At 41.2% G+C, this 16,067-nt stretch overlaps 1 protein-coding gene across 1 annotated transcript; it reads right to left on the bottom strand.

The window, feature by feature from the left end:
- Positions 1 to 149: 149 nt before the first annotated feature.
- On the bottom strand, positions 150 to 13,877 carry LOC120293814 (subtilisin-like protease SBT2.2; the record flags this gene model as incomplete). Its single annotated transcript, XM_039313571.1, has 5 exons — positions 150 to 452; positions 1,330 to 1,402; positions 1,601 to 1,696; positions 2,409 to 2,806; positions 13,749 to 13,877. Coding segments are annotated over 5 exons (999 nt in total), but the record flags the coding sequence as incomplete, so codon positions are not given.
- Positions 13,878 to 16,067: the final 2,190 nt, after the last annotated feature.

Below are 16,067 nucleotides of genomic sequence, written 5' to 3'. Positions count from 1 at the left end.
GGCAATAAAAATTTGAGTCCAGTTCGGGAACCAAAAGTAAAGTCTAAACTAGACAACTTGATCTTTTAGGGTTATTTGAAAAAGTCAGTTGCAAAACATAAGTGAACCAAAATTAGCACTAAAACAAAAAAAGAGAGAGAAAATAAGCATCAGCTAACAGATGGCTTACGCACAAGGCCAACTCCAGCAATTGATCGGTTGTTTCCAAGAACTATGGAGTTTTGGTACACTCGGTCATGAGCAGCAGCACCAACAGTGAAGATCCATGGACTGAAGGAAGATATGCTTTTTGGTGCAGGCCCAGTATTTCCGGCAGCTTGCACAACAAAAATGCCAGCTTTTACTGCTGACAATAAAGCCATGTCAATGGGGTTGAAGAACGTTGCAATTCCAGGAGGACGCCTATTTGGAGTGATTGATAAGCTTATTATGTCAACGCCATCCTGAGCAGCCTGTAAATGCATCCATCACAAAGAAAGAAGAAAATCAGTTACGAATGGTAACACCAAGACATATATGTTTCACGATCCCCCAAAGGCAATTTTTTTTTTTCCCATTTTCTTTTGCTGTATTGATTGAAGAACATGAGCCAAGGGTAATTAATTATACATCTCTACAAATGGAACTGGTGCTACACAGATTCGTAGAAATTCAAAACCGAAACAGCTCTCTGTGTAGAATCTTTCAAATATAATTCCTCAAACAACCAGAGAATACCAAGAAGTGCACTGAATCATTATTGTTTGTATTGTATAGTCTTGTACAGCACCCGTTCACAACCAGTATAAATTATTATTGAGGAATGCCTATTTCAATCGTAGAGTAAATAGAGAGCCTGAATAATTTTAACATTTTGACTAAGGTTACGCTCCCTCTGAAAAGCTCATTTATTTTTCTCTTAGGGAAAATTTCTGCTTATTATGAGTACCTATCTTGCATTGGATATTTTCCACATAGAAAAGGAAAGACAAGGGTACCAAGGGGAAACAGAATAGCAATCATAACAGTTGCAAGCACAATGCCTTTTAGGGTTATAGATACTCTCTTTTTGGTATGACTACAAAGAAGTCAAAAACACAAGTAACTTTAGATAAAACAGCCAATGAACAGCCACTGCAAAAGAACCAGAACAGGAAACTTTGGTTTTGCAGAGTAGGAATATTATGACATCGAAGTGTAATCTGAAAGCGATCTGTCAAATAGCAAGACAGAGAAATACAGTCAACTAGCAGCACATCGAAGTGTTGAGGGTCTCTAAAGTCTTAAACTGTCTACACATAGATTAGCTAAGCAAGAGAAACCGGTCAGTCAAATCATGTAGACACAAACCTGGTCAATTGCAGCAACAACATCCGCAGCAAAGCCTCCAAAACTGTTATATAATGACTTGTAAACAGCGATGCTGAAAATTGAAATTGAGTATCCATGTTATCTTAACATAAAAAAGTACTCAATCATATTTTGCTCGAGGTGTAGGTCCATCTTTGAGCAAAGCAGGTAAACAGAAGCAGTTATCATTTATTAGTACTTAATAATCACTGTCAATAATGAATAGAGATAAATAATAAGAGTATAGAGAGACTTGGTCCAGATAAATTACTGTGAACGAGGAGCCATTCCACTAGCATTCCCAAAGTGATGACCAGAAACAATAACTGGAATTCCATGGTTTCCTGCTGCAACTGAAGCCATGTGCCTGTAATTCCACTATTCGATCCATCAATTGCCTATTAAGTCTTCCATCTAATTGACAATGTGGAAGCTAGTAACCAGACGACGGTTGCTGTAACTTTGATGCCGACAATATGATAACAAATTATACATGGCCATGAAGTGAGATTCTTTTAGCTTTCCCATATCACTAAATCTATCTTGCCAGCTCACAAAGCTTTACATGTTTTTACTCTCAAAAGTTAACCATAACAAAATGGGAAAATAATGGCTCTTTGTTTTTGATAGAAAATGAAAAAAAGGTTTTTACTTTATGCAGTTAACAATAATTTTATGTTGAATAGAAAAATGAGAAAGAGACATATGTCAACTACAAAAGAATTCCAGTTGGTGGTGATAAGGACAGATACTGAAGCAGAAACCATTTTTCTCCTCTCGTCACTTAAAGTCCTCAGCCCAGGTCATGAAGAATGAGTGGCAAACAGCAACAGATCACCACCATTATCCACATAGAAAATAAAATAGAGGAAATCCTAGCTGATCATAGGAGCTCAAAGGGAAAACTGATCACAAACTCTCATTTCCTCCCACAGTCGCATTTTTTACTCCCTCGTCCCCATATTGTGGAACAACAAAGCTACAGTTATTGCAGTTGCAGATTGAGCAAAGGAGATGCTGACAAAAAAATGACATAGAGACAAGCATACAAGATGAGAGAAGTTGCATAAAACACTCACGTCCCATGACCATCTCCGTCAAATGGCGATGCATAGTCCTGAGATGCATTGAAAATTCCTCTGGTTATGGCAGATGCAGCAAAATGCCGGGCGCCAACAAGCTTCCTATTGCATGATCCAGATGGAAAATCCGAGGTGACCTCACAAATCCCTGAGTAATGGGTAGGGACTGGATACGGACAGTCAGACACGTCGTCAGCAAAGCTGGGATGCGTCGGATCAATGCCAGTATCAATAAAACCAATCACAACTCCTTCTCCAGCTGAGTCATACCCACCACGTTGTGCCCGCGCTCCATTTGGTAGACCAAGAAATTGTGGAGTATGAGCTGTTGCTGTTCTAACTGAAAAATCCAAAGCTACATTCGCCACCTCTGTCCACTGTGAAAGTTTGTCGGCCTTCAAGTAATATTACCAGACTAAAGTGAGGTTCTAGAGACTATTTTGATATCACTCAGCAACAAAACTTCAATCACAAGCAACGCAGGACATGCATAAATTTTTGCCATAATCATGGATAACAGAGTCAGGACAGCCAAAATATTTTCCTCCGTATATCCAGTATGCAGTTATAATCGCCAAGCAGACAAGGATGAGAACTATCATAAGGAAAAAATGTGACATCCTGAAATTCGACCTCGTTTCAATAAAGTGAAATGGGCATTTCGTCGACGTGCTTATGGCCCTTTTCTCTGAGCTGATCACTCACGAGTTAACTAACCTATTGGGTGAAACCATTAAGGGATGTATCTGCAGTAAAATCCCTAAAAGCTACCTAATTAGTTGGATTTGGAACTACTTACTCAGCCCTTTAGTTCAGAGCCTAGAGACACCCAGAGATGCCAGGATGGAAACGTTTCTAACCTACCCAAGCTGCATTTCTTGAAGGATCCTACCAGGCTGGAGAAGAAGAGAGAACTTAGAAAGCCATGGAAAGATTTTCACAAAGCACACACTTTACTTCAGGGGACTCTGCCCAAAACATTACACCCTTCTTGCCTTTTATAGGCAAATAAGAGGTCACAAGGACACATAGGGACCTAGCTCACGGGTCCGGGAACAAACAAGGGCACCGAAAGGGAATTATTCGCACACTATGAACAGAATCGTCACGTGAACGGTACATTCCTAGCCTAGTGCTACGGTAAAAGTGAGCAGTGGTTTGCTACGGTGAAAATGTACGGACTCACGGTCTCGTCCGTCACGAGCATTGTAGCCGCACTTTGAATCATCCGTGCTGTCTTCGAGGAGATGTGCCTCATACTTCTGTTCAAGAGCTTCAAGGTCCTCTGGTGAGAGGATTTGGTCCAATCTACGAGATGAGGATGCTTGTTCATGAGCCGGTGTGATGCTTCTTCTTCAGCCCAGTTTGTACTTTCATCTTCCCCGAGGAGTCGGGAATTCTTGGGGGGCCAATTGGATGGCTCGCATAGAAAGATGTGTCCATGCTTTGGAATTGTTCATAGGGATCTGGGACGGTGGTCCTCCAAAGCGTGCATAGGGGTCTGGGTGGGTGGACAATGTCATCTTCGCTTGTCATCTCGGGCTCTTGGGACGATGTGGCTTGTCTGTATTGTCTGAGTGCTTCCTTAGCTTCTGGTGCTAGGTCATAATGATCCCACGTAGTGGGTGCATTATTCCAAATTTCTTCGGGAATAGTTTTGTTTTCTGGCACAGATTCTCGGAGTTCTCGATATTCATTTTCACGAGTCGAACAGATGTAGGATAAGATCTATAAATCCTAGCTTCTCGATTGTTCGGGTTAGGTTTATAGGATGTGGTTCCTATTTCTAGTGGTGCATCGAGAATAGTACCATTATTTTTACAAAAAATTCCAGGACGTCGAAAAAAACGGGATGGTGTGGACTTCGGGGTTTGGCGTTATCGATCTCAGTTCTCTTTCTAAGTCTTGTTTCCAGCATGTAGGAGGATAGAACCAATTTAGAAATTCTAAAAGATTTCTATCACATTTCTTTTGAATGTTTCTCCCGAGCAAGAATATCCTTGTGAGGTTAGCAATGAATTTTCTGGTTGGGATTTCAAAAGCTATCAGATACTTATTGGTCAAGTACCATAATAACGTTTTGAGTTGTTCAGGAAAATCATCTTCCTTCCAGATAAGATGATGAATGAATGGATAATTCATATTTAACCCGAAAGGATAAAGAATCGAACCTCCATTGAATCTGAATAGGTCAGTGTGGCTTTGCCACATAAGGTTCTCCATGTTTTCAGCAAGGCTATCATTCGAATCGCTGAATAATCTCCTGGGGATATTTCCAGCTTTGTAGATCTCGATGTTCTCGATTTTGTATTTTACTCCATGGTTGAGCATATGAAAAGCAGGTCTTTTGATATACATGTTGATCTCGGCTGGTGCTTTTGGCCTTGATAGGAAGTCAGCAAGTACATTTTTCTTTCCAGGAATATGCTTTGTCTCAAAGGAGTATTTTGAAAACCATTCTGCCCATCTAAGCAGTTGAGAATTTGGAATCTGTTTTTGTTTAAACTTGGTCATCTGAGGGAAAGATGCCATGTCTAATTCCACCAGAAAGTGGTGGCCGATGAGATGAAACTCAAATTTTTTTATTCCATTTTTGACTGCTAAGATTTCTTTGAAAGTGGAATGGTAATGCATTTCAGCTTGGGAATATTTTCCACTTTTATGGGCACAAAGGAGTCTCTTACCATCAATTTCTTCGAATAGAACGGCTGCCCAGTATTCATCACCGGCGTCAGTTTGAAGAATTCTTTTACCTGTTGATGGTATTTGTAGTGGCGGGAGAGTCGCATAATCTCCTTAAGCTCATTTTTGGTCTCGAGTCTTTCCCCAAGGTGGGGAGTGCTTTTTAGCATGATTTGCAAAGGGATGAAGCTTTGCAATATTGGGGACGAAATCTCTGAGATAATTAATTATCCCAAGAAATTGCTGGACTTGTTTCGTCGTGAAGTTGTCTTCAGGAAACTTTAATAATTCTTGAGCAATATGTGGCCCGGGGTAGTATGTACCTTTGTTGAGGTGCATACCAAGAAATTCAATTTCTGTTTGGGCAATGTTCATCTTTCTTTGAGAGAGCATAATGCCATGCTTTCTCACGATTTCTGCAAATTGTTCAAGGAGTTGACAAAGGTGATTTGTTCATCCGGGCTGTAGAGCAGAATATCGTCGATATACAGCTGCACTTGATAGTATTGGTTGGAAAATACGGCACATAGCCTTTTGGAAAAGGGATGGTGCTACCTTTAAACCAAAAGGAAGAACTTTCCACTGGAAGTGCTGGTTTGGGATACGAGAATCCTGTTTGGATCTGTCTTGGGGTGAATGCCCAATTGCCAAAATCTGCTTTGAGATCGAACTTGGAATAAATGTGGGCTTTGGTCAAACCAGTAAAGAGAGTCTCTGGATGGTAAAGGGAATTTGTCATCTTGGAGAAAAAGGTTGAGAGGTTGATAGTTAATCACTAATCTCATTTTTCCTCTGTTTTGCTCGGCTCGCTTATTGACATAAAAGGCTTCACAAGCCCATTGTGAATCGGAAACTTCAATAAGACCTTGCTGCAAAAGTTCGAGCATTCCCTTTGAGCCAAAACCAAATGTTCTGGTTTCATTCCCATGTGGCTAGCCTTGGTTGGATTTATGTCTTCATTTTTTGAAAGGAAGACGAACAAAGAACTCGGGGTTTTGCCATAAGGGATGAGAACATTTCTGGGCAAATTCTGAATGAGATTCGAACAAGATTCAAGCAACTTTGCATGATTGGATCTAGTAAACTCATCTCAATGGAAAAGAGTCTTTGAATATTGACAAACTCGAGAATTGGTCTTTAAATCGAGACCTTTTCGGAATAATTCGAAGCCGAGAGATTTGAGTCATGATATCCCACCTAATTATCAAATCTTTATTGGGAAGGCTTGATCCAAAAATTCTTGTGGTTATGGAACACCGAGGAAAAACCGGGACGGTGGCCCGGTGTGGTTCGACATTTGTGGAGAAAGTATCTCTGAAGCGAGTGAAGTATCGATGTAAGGAGTCCAGAATTCTTGACAGCAGAACTTTTGTGTCTAGAATGGAACAACTTGCTCCTGTGTCGATAAGAGCAATGACGTTGATAGGTTGGCCAAACTCCTTCCAGAAACTTGGATTACCAACTATGAAAAGCTACACCAGCACAACAAGCCTTTCCGGTCTACGGACTCGGAGTTCGTAAGGAAAAAAAAAGATGGAACTGTTTCCATCAAATTTGGCAAGGAAAAGGAAGAAAGCCCTTCTATCTTCCAAACCCTCTTTATGATTGAACCATGTGTTCCTCAATCTATTGAGCCGAGATCCAAAAAGCATGTCGACACTTTGATGGCAATGGACATCCTGTTCATTACTACAAAGACAAATATGGTCATTGCTTTTGGGACCCTTTTTGTCAATGTTCCTATTGTACAAATTCCCCCGATGAGGTAGATCCTTTTACAAGACCCCCACCTCGACAAAAAAAGCCAAAAGATAAAATTTTCCAAAGGTACTTGGACGGAGACTCCTCCGTTGATACTCTGGGTGAATGTGATAAATACCAATTCATGGTTTCTTATGCACCATCTCCATCACGAGCCCGAGACTATATCTCAATCCTTACCGAGATCCACCAAAAACACCACCTCCATCTCCTCCTCGGAAAAAGCAAGTTCTCTCTCCATTCTATAAGCCAATCCTTAAGTGGGCTAAGAAACATTCTTACCCGCTCGAAGTTCCATCAGAAGCACCATCCACTTCTTCAATAACCATGTTCCAAGAAACTGATTTTCCTCCCCTTGTCAAGGAAGAATCAAAACTCTCGTTCCCTGCTACGGAAGAGTTTATTGATCCTCATGGCGATACCGCCATGTTCCTAAAGTTCCTACTCCCACCGATGTGGATGAACATGGGAGACGAAGAAAACCGCCGCTCGAGGCCGTCCCTAAATTGGCAATCGGAGACTGTTAGCATGAACAATGCCTTCAAGGCTATTGATTCCAAAATTGGAAACGTGCAACAAGACCTCCGACGATATGATGAGAATACCAAGAAGATACTTTCGAGTTCCGAGAAAAGGCTTCATGCCTTGGAATCGGGACAACATCTTGGGTACCACTATCTTGAAAGTCCAAAACCGAGAGATAGAGAAGCTCAAGAAGCAAATTCAACTTCTTGAGGAAGGAAGGTTCAGACCTTTTGATCCACCGGCACCTCTGTTCGAACCGGGTACATACCTCCGGACCACAAGTATCTGTTTTTGCCAATATTCCTAAGATACCTCCGTAAGAGAACCAGATATGGTGGAATTACGAAATCGACTCAAAGCCCCGAGAAGGAAAAAGGGAAACAAAAAGACGCCACCAACAGAATCAAGATCAATTGTTATAAGGGAAAAGCCAGGCCAGATGATGCTATCCAATCCATTAGAATCCTTTTTGAAGGATTTGGGTAAGCAAGAAACTGAGCCTAATACCCAACAAACATGAGCCCGATTTGTTATCCCGGAAAACAGATTATGCTAGCCGAGCAAATTTCTTCGCTACATCGACTCATCATCCCTTTCCTCTTTCCCATCCCTCTCAGATCATACCACTGATTCTCCCCCTATTGTTCCACCAACCTCACATATATTTATGGCAGACACTCCTCCAGGACTATGACTATGAAATGGAATCAAATTATGCTGATCCGAATTTGGACGGACAAGTAATCCCACCCGAAATGATTCCACCAGACATGTGTCTATGGCATCAAAACAATTCTTCTCCATTGATGATATTCCTTATCCAAAATGGCCAGAAAGACTTGAAGAATTTCATACTTGGCTGAGTACACAATCCATTACCAACCATGATATGAATGATGTCCTTTACAACTTCGTTACAAGATTTACAGGGAGCCTTAAATTCTGGTGGCAGTCACTCTCGGAACAAGACCAAATTACGTTCCTAATGTCACCCAATTTCAGCCATGCCCTGACTTATTTATATCATGTTTTTGTGGGGACCCCGGGAGATCTCAAGGAGCTGAAAAGAAGAGAATTTTTCGAAAGAAGATGCTGCTCCCTTCAGAAAAAGCATCTTGATAAGCATTATCGACTAATGCTTCAGCTCTTTTACCAAATTGGAGCAGATCCAAATTTAAAGCATGTCTTCCTTACTTCTATCCCCAAGGAGCTATCGCAAATGGTTGAAAGATCTTTCTTCGGAAAGCAAAGAAGAATACAAGATATTCCTCGGGAGAAATTCAGCAAGAAGTCCATCTATGTCTTGAAGAATTATGCTTAAAACGTCGAATGGTCCGAACATACATCACGGATGACAAGCGTCTTGAAGGAGCTTGTTCCTCTCAGAAGCTAAAGATCAAATGCTCCAAACAAGACTGTGATGGTACTTGTGGCCAGTATTCCCGAAAGAAAAAGCACTACAAGAAATACTCGATCAAGAAATCCAAACATGGCTCCAAGCATTTTCGGAAAAAGAAGAAATGGAGATATCTACACAAAAGGAAGGATCGCATAGGCCATACGAAGTCAAGTCGTTGCTACATCTGCAACAAAAAAGGACATTTTGCCAAAAATTGTCCTCAGGCGAAAAAAGGTCAGATTCATCTAATAGAGAATGAAACAGGTTTATCACTTGAAAATGATGATATTGAATCCTTATTCTCTGCTGATGATGAACCAACTGAACAAACTCTTTGTGCCATCCCTTTTTACCAAACTGCTAGTGACTCTGAGCCTGACTCGGAATCTGAAGATATTTTTCACATATCTCCCACATCATCTTGTAACCAAATCCCGACATATTCTCAAGTCATACTCTTGTCCCCATTTCCCTGTTAAAATCCTCACCTCGAAGTTTGCCAAACCTATCAACGTCATTGCTCTTATCGACATAGGAGCAAGTTGTTCCATTCTAGACACAAAAGTTCTGCTGAAGAATTCTGGACTCCTTACATCGGATACTTCAATTCTGCTTCGGAGATACTTTCTCCACAAATGTCGAACCACACCGATCTTGTCAGTTTTTCCTCGGTGTTCCATAACCACAAGAATTTTTGGATCAAGCCTTCCCAATAAAGATTTGATAATTGGGTGGGATATCATGACTCAAATCTCTCGGCTTCGAATTATTCTGGAAAAGGTCTCGATTTAAAGACCAATTCTCTGAGTTTGTCAATATTCAAAGACTCTTTTCCATTGAGATGAGTTTACTAGATCCAATCATGCAAAAGTTGCTTGAATCTTGTTCAGAATCTCATTCAGAATTTGCCCAGAAATGTTCTCATCCCTTATGGCAAAACCCTGAGTTCTTTGTTCGTCTTCCTTTCAAAAAAAATGAAGACATAAATCCAACCAAGGCTAGCCACATGGGAATGAAACCAGAACATTTGGTTTTGGCTCAAAGGGAATGCTCGGAACTTTTGCAGCAAGGTCTTATTGAAGTTTCCGATTCACAATGGGCTTGTGAAGCCTTTTATGTCAATAAGCGAGCCGAGCAAAACAGAGGAAAAATGAGATTAGTGATTAACTATCAACCTCTCAACCTTTTCTCCAAGATGACAAATTCCCTTTACCATCCAGAGACTCTCTCTTTACTAGTTTGACCAAAGCCCACATTTATTCCAAGTTCGATCTCAAAGCAGGATTTTGGCAATTGGGCATTCACCCTGAAGACAGATCCAAAACAGGATTCTGTATCCCAAACCAGCACTTCCAGTGGAAAGTTCTTCCTTTTGGTTTAAAGGTAGCACCATCCCTTTTCCAAAAGGCTATGTGCCGTATTTTCCAACCAATACTATCAAGTGCAGCTGTGTATATCGACGATATTCTGCTCTACAGCCCGGATGAACAGTCACACTGTCAACTCCTTGAACAATTTGCAGAAATCGTGAGAAAGCATGGCATTATGCTCTCTCAAAGAAAGATGAACATTGCCCAAACAGAAATTGAATTTCTTGGTATGCACCTCAACAAAGGTACATACTACCCCGGGCCACATATTGCTCAAGAATTATTAAAGTTTCAGAAGACAACTTCACGACGAAACAAGTCCAGCAATTTCTTGGGATAATTAATTATCTCAGAGATTTCGTCCCCAATATTGCAAAGCTTCGATCCCTTTGCAAATCATGCTAAAAAAAGCACTCCCACCTTGGGAAAGACTCGAGACCAAAGCAGTCGCTGAGCTTAAGGAGATTATGCAGAATCTCCCGCCACTACAAATACCATCAACAGGTAAAAGAATTCTTCAAACTGACGCCAGTGATGAATCTTTTGGGCAGCCGTTCTATTCGAAGAAATTGATGGTAAGAGACTCCTTTGTGCCCATAAAAGTAGAAAATTTTCCCAAGCTGAAATGCATTACCATTCGGGAATCGAATTTTAAGCGCGTCATAATTCTTTTTTTTAGGACATTGTCTCATCGTTCGTCAATTTATTGACGAGTCCGAAATTTCAAGAAAGAAATTATCGGAAGAAAAATTGAAGACCAAAAGAAAAAAAAGAAAAAAAAAAAAAGAATAATTGTAGTATTTTTATTTTATTTTTCTCTCTCTCCTCTCTCTCTCTCTCTTTTCCTCTCTTTTTCTCTCTTTTCTCTCTCTCTTCTCTCCCCTTTCCCTCCCCTTCGTGCGGACAACCTTTCCCTCACCGACTTCTCTCTCTCTCTTCCCTTTTGACCGGTCAAGCCTTATCTATCTCTCTCTCTCTTCTCCCCACCCCACGTGACCGCATTCTTCTTCTTCTTCTTCATTCTTCGCGTGCGAACCAGCGAGCTGAAGAAGATCGGAAGCAACAGCCAGCCACCGTCGCCACCCGTCCTGCCGCCACACCGCACGCCGGCGCACGCCGCGCGTCCGCTGTTCGCCGCCCGTGCGCCGCTTGCGCCTGCCATCCCTCTCCCGCACGACTTCCGCCGCTGTCCAGCTCGGCCCGACGCCTCCGGACACCGCCCAGCTCCGTCCGGCCACCGTTCGGACCCGCCGGGGCTCCCCTCACCCTCCGCCGGCCTCCCCTCGCCGCCCTAGCCGCCGGACAAGCTCCGGCCAGCCTTGAACCACAACCCACAAAGTGGGTTTCCAGCGGCTTTAGGCCCGCTTTTGAGCCGTTTCCGGGCCCCAAACCCAAGCCATGCTTTGGGAAGTTTTGTTCCTCGCGTCGCCCCGGTCGGATTGATCCGATTTGCACGCGATTCCAGTGAGTAATCTCACTAATCCCTGATTAGTTGGCTAATTATGCTTAAGGTTGGTTTATTTTTAATTAATTAGGTTTAGGTGGTTAGATTAGAATAGATTAGCGGTTATTAGTCAATTGTGATGCAATTTAGATAAATTGATTGTGTAATTAGTAAGTAGACGTGGTCTACTATTTATTGGAAGCATCTCAGGATTTTTCTAACCCTTCGTGGGCTTCAATTAGGCTTTTCGAGCCTAAGTGGAATTTTTAGTATTTAAATATTAATTTTCGGAATTAAATTAAATAATTATTTATTTTTCGAAAATTCAACTGAGATGGCCCGGGACCAGAATATTATGCTGATGACCGTGGTGAAGTCCATTTATTTAATTGGACTTTATTTTGTGCTAAATTGAATTTTTAATAATTATTAATTAATTATTTTTCGGAAATTAAGATTTTGATGGCCGACTACCAAAATCTCATGCTAATTGTCGTGGTGCAGTCCGTTTATTTATTTGAGCTCCATGTTGCATGGAATTAAATAAATTGTGATATTTTAGGGATTTACCCTAAATTGATTGAAATTGATTGAGATTGAATTGTTGATTGGTAAATGGTCAAGTATGTTATTCAGCATTTATAATGCTTTGTTGAGTTGATTTAATTATTTGATTGAGAAATCATTGGGCATTGGTTGTCAATATTGAAAGTAGATTGGTAATCACTTGAAAGAAAACACGTGGGCTCGGTGAATTAGAATATCACCTGGAGAATGCATGTGAGTTCAGTGGTTGAATATATCATCTTGGCGAAGAGGTCACCTGAGAGAATGCACGTGGCTCGGAGACTCGGTATGTCCTCCTGGAGAATGCACATGGCTCGGTGACAGAGTTTGGCATCTAAAAGGGCACGTGGCTCGGTGAATTGATGCATCACTTTGGTGAGATAGCACCTAAGAGAAGGCATGTGGGCCCGAGCATCGTAAAAAGGACACGTGGCTCGGTGATCTGATGCGTCACTTTGGTAAGAGAGTACCTTAGAGAATGCACGTGGGTCCAGTGTTTGAGAATGGCATCTAAAAGGACACGTGGCTCGGTGATCTGATGCGTCACTTTGGTAAGAGAGTACCTTAGAGAATGCACGTGGGTCCAGTGTTTGAGAATGGCATCTAAAAGGACACGTGGCTCGGTGATCTGATGCGTCACTTTGGTGAACTAGTGCCTTAGAGAATGCACGTGGGTCCAGTTTTCGATAATAGCATCTAAAAGGGCACGTGGCTCGGTGACTTGATGTACCACCTTGGCGAAGAGGTCACCTTAGAGAATGCACGTGGGTCCAGTTTTCGATAATAGCATCTAAAAGGGCACGTGGCTCGGTGACTTGATGTACCACCTTGGCGAAGAGGTCGCCTTAGAGAATGCACGTGGGCCCAAGGTTCAAGGCACATGGCTTGGAGACTTGGAATGTCGTCCTAGAGAATGCACGTGGCCTAGCTTTTAGATACTCGTCCGTGGAGAATGATTTGTGTGACATGTAATCGACTAATTCGATTTGTTTGGAGTAAATGGGTGCCTATTGTGAATTGTACTGACTTGCAGGTGGGATCTGAGGCCAAGGTAAGTCCTTTGCCCTGTGCGTGTTTAGATAGCCTATAGTATAATGGTTTACTAATCAGGCCTTAGTGGGGTAGAACTCGCTGAGATGTAGTCTCATCCCAGTTTGGGGAAAACATTTCAAGACCCCGATGAGAAACTGAGGAGGAGAAGTCTGGGAAGGAGGACTCAGAGGTAAAACTTGAGGAGAAGGATTTTGGAAGAAGAAGATAATCCCGAGAGGGGCCTTGAGTACGGCCTGGATGGACTGAGAGTCTATCTTCTTTTGAGAATTCCTTTTGAAGTGAATAGTTATGAAGCGGTTTGTGTTCTGTATAAAAGTTTAGTTATAAATTTTAATATGAAAAATATGACCCTGCTTTTCTATCTCATCGTTTTATTGTCTAGGGATTTTAACTGCTTCTGGATGTGCTTAATAAATGAAAGGGTCAGCGATACATAGTCCTGGGATATCGCATTATAAAATCGACCAAGTCAGAAGGATGTGTGCGTGCTCGAGGATCGGGGCGTGACAAAAAGACGGTGTTGGGTACTGATATACTTGTTGGGGAGTGACAAGTACTGCAAATCCATTTATTAAGTAGTGATAGCTGTACAGTTTCAGATATTTCTCTCCCTTCAGTGCCTTCCTCAATAACGAATCATGAACTCGAGCAATATAAGAACCAGAGAAGTGTTCCTGTGCCTGAATTTAGAGTAGGAAGCTCATAAAACCAATCAAACGCTAAAAAATGAAGCTTAATCAAGATAAGTTCCCGTCATTGCGCCCTCATTAAACTAAAGTCTCCAATAAATTACACATGAACAATTCTTTATACTGCCAATCAAGAAAGGAACGTCCGACGATATCAGCCATAGTAACGTAAAAGATAGTTATAGACACTGCAGAAACAGAAATGAATGGACCCCCACGAGGTAGTTGCCGAACTTGAGAGGCTACAAAACAAAGGTAAAAATTTACCTCACGAAGCAAAAATCAACTTTCGAAAATTGCAATTCAACCCTTTCAGTAGCTATTGCCAAAGGAAGTAAGTAAATAAACCAATTCCCAGTTTGGTCTCCCGATTCTACAAACGAATAAACAGAATCCAACCACAGCCCGCATTTACAAGGGAAGCAAGAAAGTACCTTGCTTTGTCCATTCTGTTGGATTTCCCCGAACCTCCATGCCTGAACACATTCGTCTCCTTCTTCAGCACACCATAGTCATGGACGACAGGGGCTTGTTTAAAGGTCACAATGTAAACAGCCGTGATTGCTTCCGAGCTACTATTCTGGCACCAAGTGCACACGACCATCCCCATGGAGACCAACACCAGCAAAAGCCAAGAAACACTCTCCATCCGTGTATACGCACAGTGGGGGCAGAGCAAGAAGAAAGAAGAGAAATCTAGTTTTATCAGAACACCAACCCCCGGAAGGAAAAGACCTCACGATCGGCGAGATCAAGTCCTGCCCGACGCCAGCGAGCTCGAGTCTCGCCAGAGGCGAGGCCGAGGCCCTGTCAGCGTCGAGCGAGGCTCGAGGCGAGCTCGAGCTTGCCAGTTGGGCGAGCTCAAGCTCGCCCGTTTCCGGTCGCCCGGCCGCCCTGGCCGGTAGCGTCGAAGAAGAAAAAAAAGAAAAAGAAAAAATATTTTAAAAATAAAAATAATTATATTTTTTTAAAATAAAAAATAATTAAAATTAGATTTTAAAAAATAAAAATAATGAAAATTTCATTTTAAAAAAATTATTTTAAAAAGAATTATAAAAAATTTCCATTAAATTTGTATTGCATAAAAGTGTTTTAGCAATACTTTTTTTATTAAAAAAATCATAAAATGAACTTTTTTAGGTTTAGTTAAAGATTTTTGATGTTATAATTTTCAGTTGCTTAATAGTATATTCATTTCTCAATTACTCAATAGTATGTTCGCTTCAAATAAGAGAAGCATGTGCATGATTTAATTCTTTATAAATATTTAAATTTATAGGTTTTTTAAAATTTTTATTTTATTTACTATGTTTAATTTAATTTGAAGTTTTAATCCAATTAGCATATAGTAGGTGTAGATTTTCCTAGAATATTAATAAGTTTTAGCAATACGGATTGGGCCGGGTATGAATTGGGTATGGATTGGGTCGGATATGGATTACTAGATTTACACTATATAAATATGGGTCAAAACGGGTTAGATGGATCAAATATGGGTCGACCCATTTTTGACCCAATCCAAACTTGACCCGACCCACCCATTTGATGGGTCTAATAGAGGCAAAGTGGCCTCATAGTGCTTCATTGAGCTCCTAGTAAACGTGTTAATGGCGAATCTAAAGTGATTAGGAAGAAATGAATTTAAAAAAAAAAATCAAATTACGGTCAAAATGGTTTGGGAGAGTCTGTCCTACACATACGTACCATCTTACGAGAGGATACTTTGTGCCCACCTAGCATTCTTGTTTGACCCCTTCAAGATTCATTTCAAAGGGGTTGGGACAAGATGGTGGCAGATGAGTCACCCATGTTCCATGAGATCACAAGTTTGCTTCACAATGAGAGCAAACTTCTAATGACTTGGGAGGAGACTTCTAATGACTTGTACCTTGTTGCCTAATTACAACACATCGAGTGACTTCTTGATTGCTAGAATCTTGGTAAAATTATCGTGATAAATTTGCTAACCTCGGACTTTTGGATTGCTGGTGATGCATGATAATTATGATTTAAACCGAACATTTTCTAGTGCGTGAAAGACCTTTGTGATAATGTCCAAAAGAAATCGGTAGAGCTAATCGCTCCTTCTTACCTTTTCGGCTGGGTCCACTCTATTAGAATTTTGTCCTCGAGTGTGTCCCACGGACAATATGCTAATCGTGTCAT

This window comes from Eucalyptus grandis, chromosome 5 (genome assembly GCF_016545825.1).
Source record: "Eucalyptus grandis isolate ANBG69807.140 chromosome 5, ASM1654582v1, whole genome shotgun sequence".
NCBI classification, from domain to species: Eukaryota; Viridiplantae; Streptophyta; class Magnoliopsida; order Myrtales; family Myrtaceae; genus Eucalyptus; species Eucalyptus grandis.
Note: the sequence above shows the minus strand (reverse complement) of the source record. Positions and strands in the feature narration are given on the sequence as shown.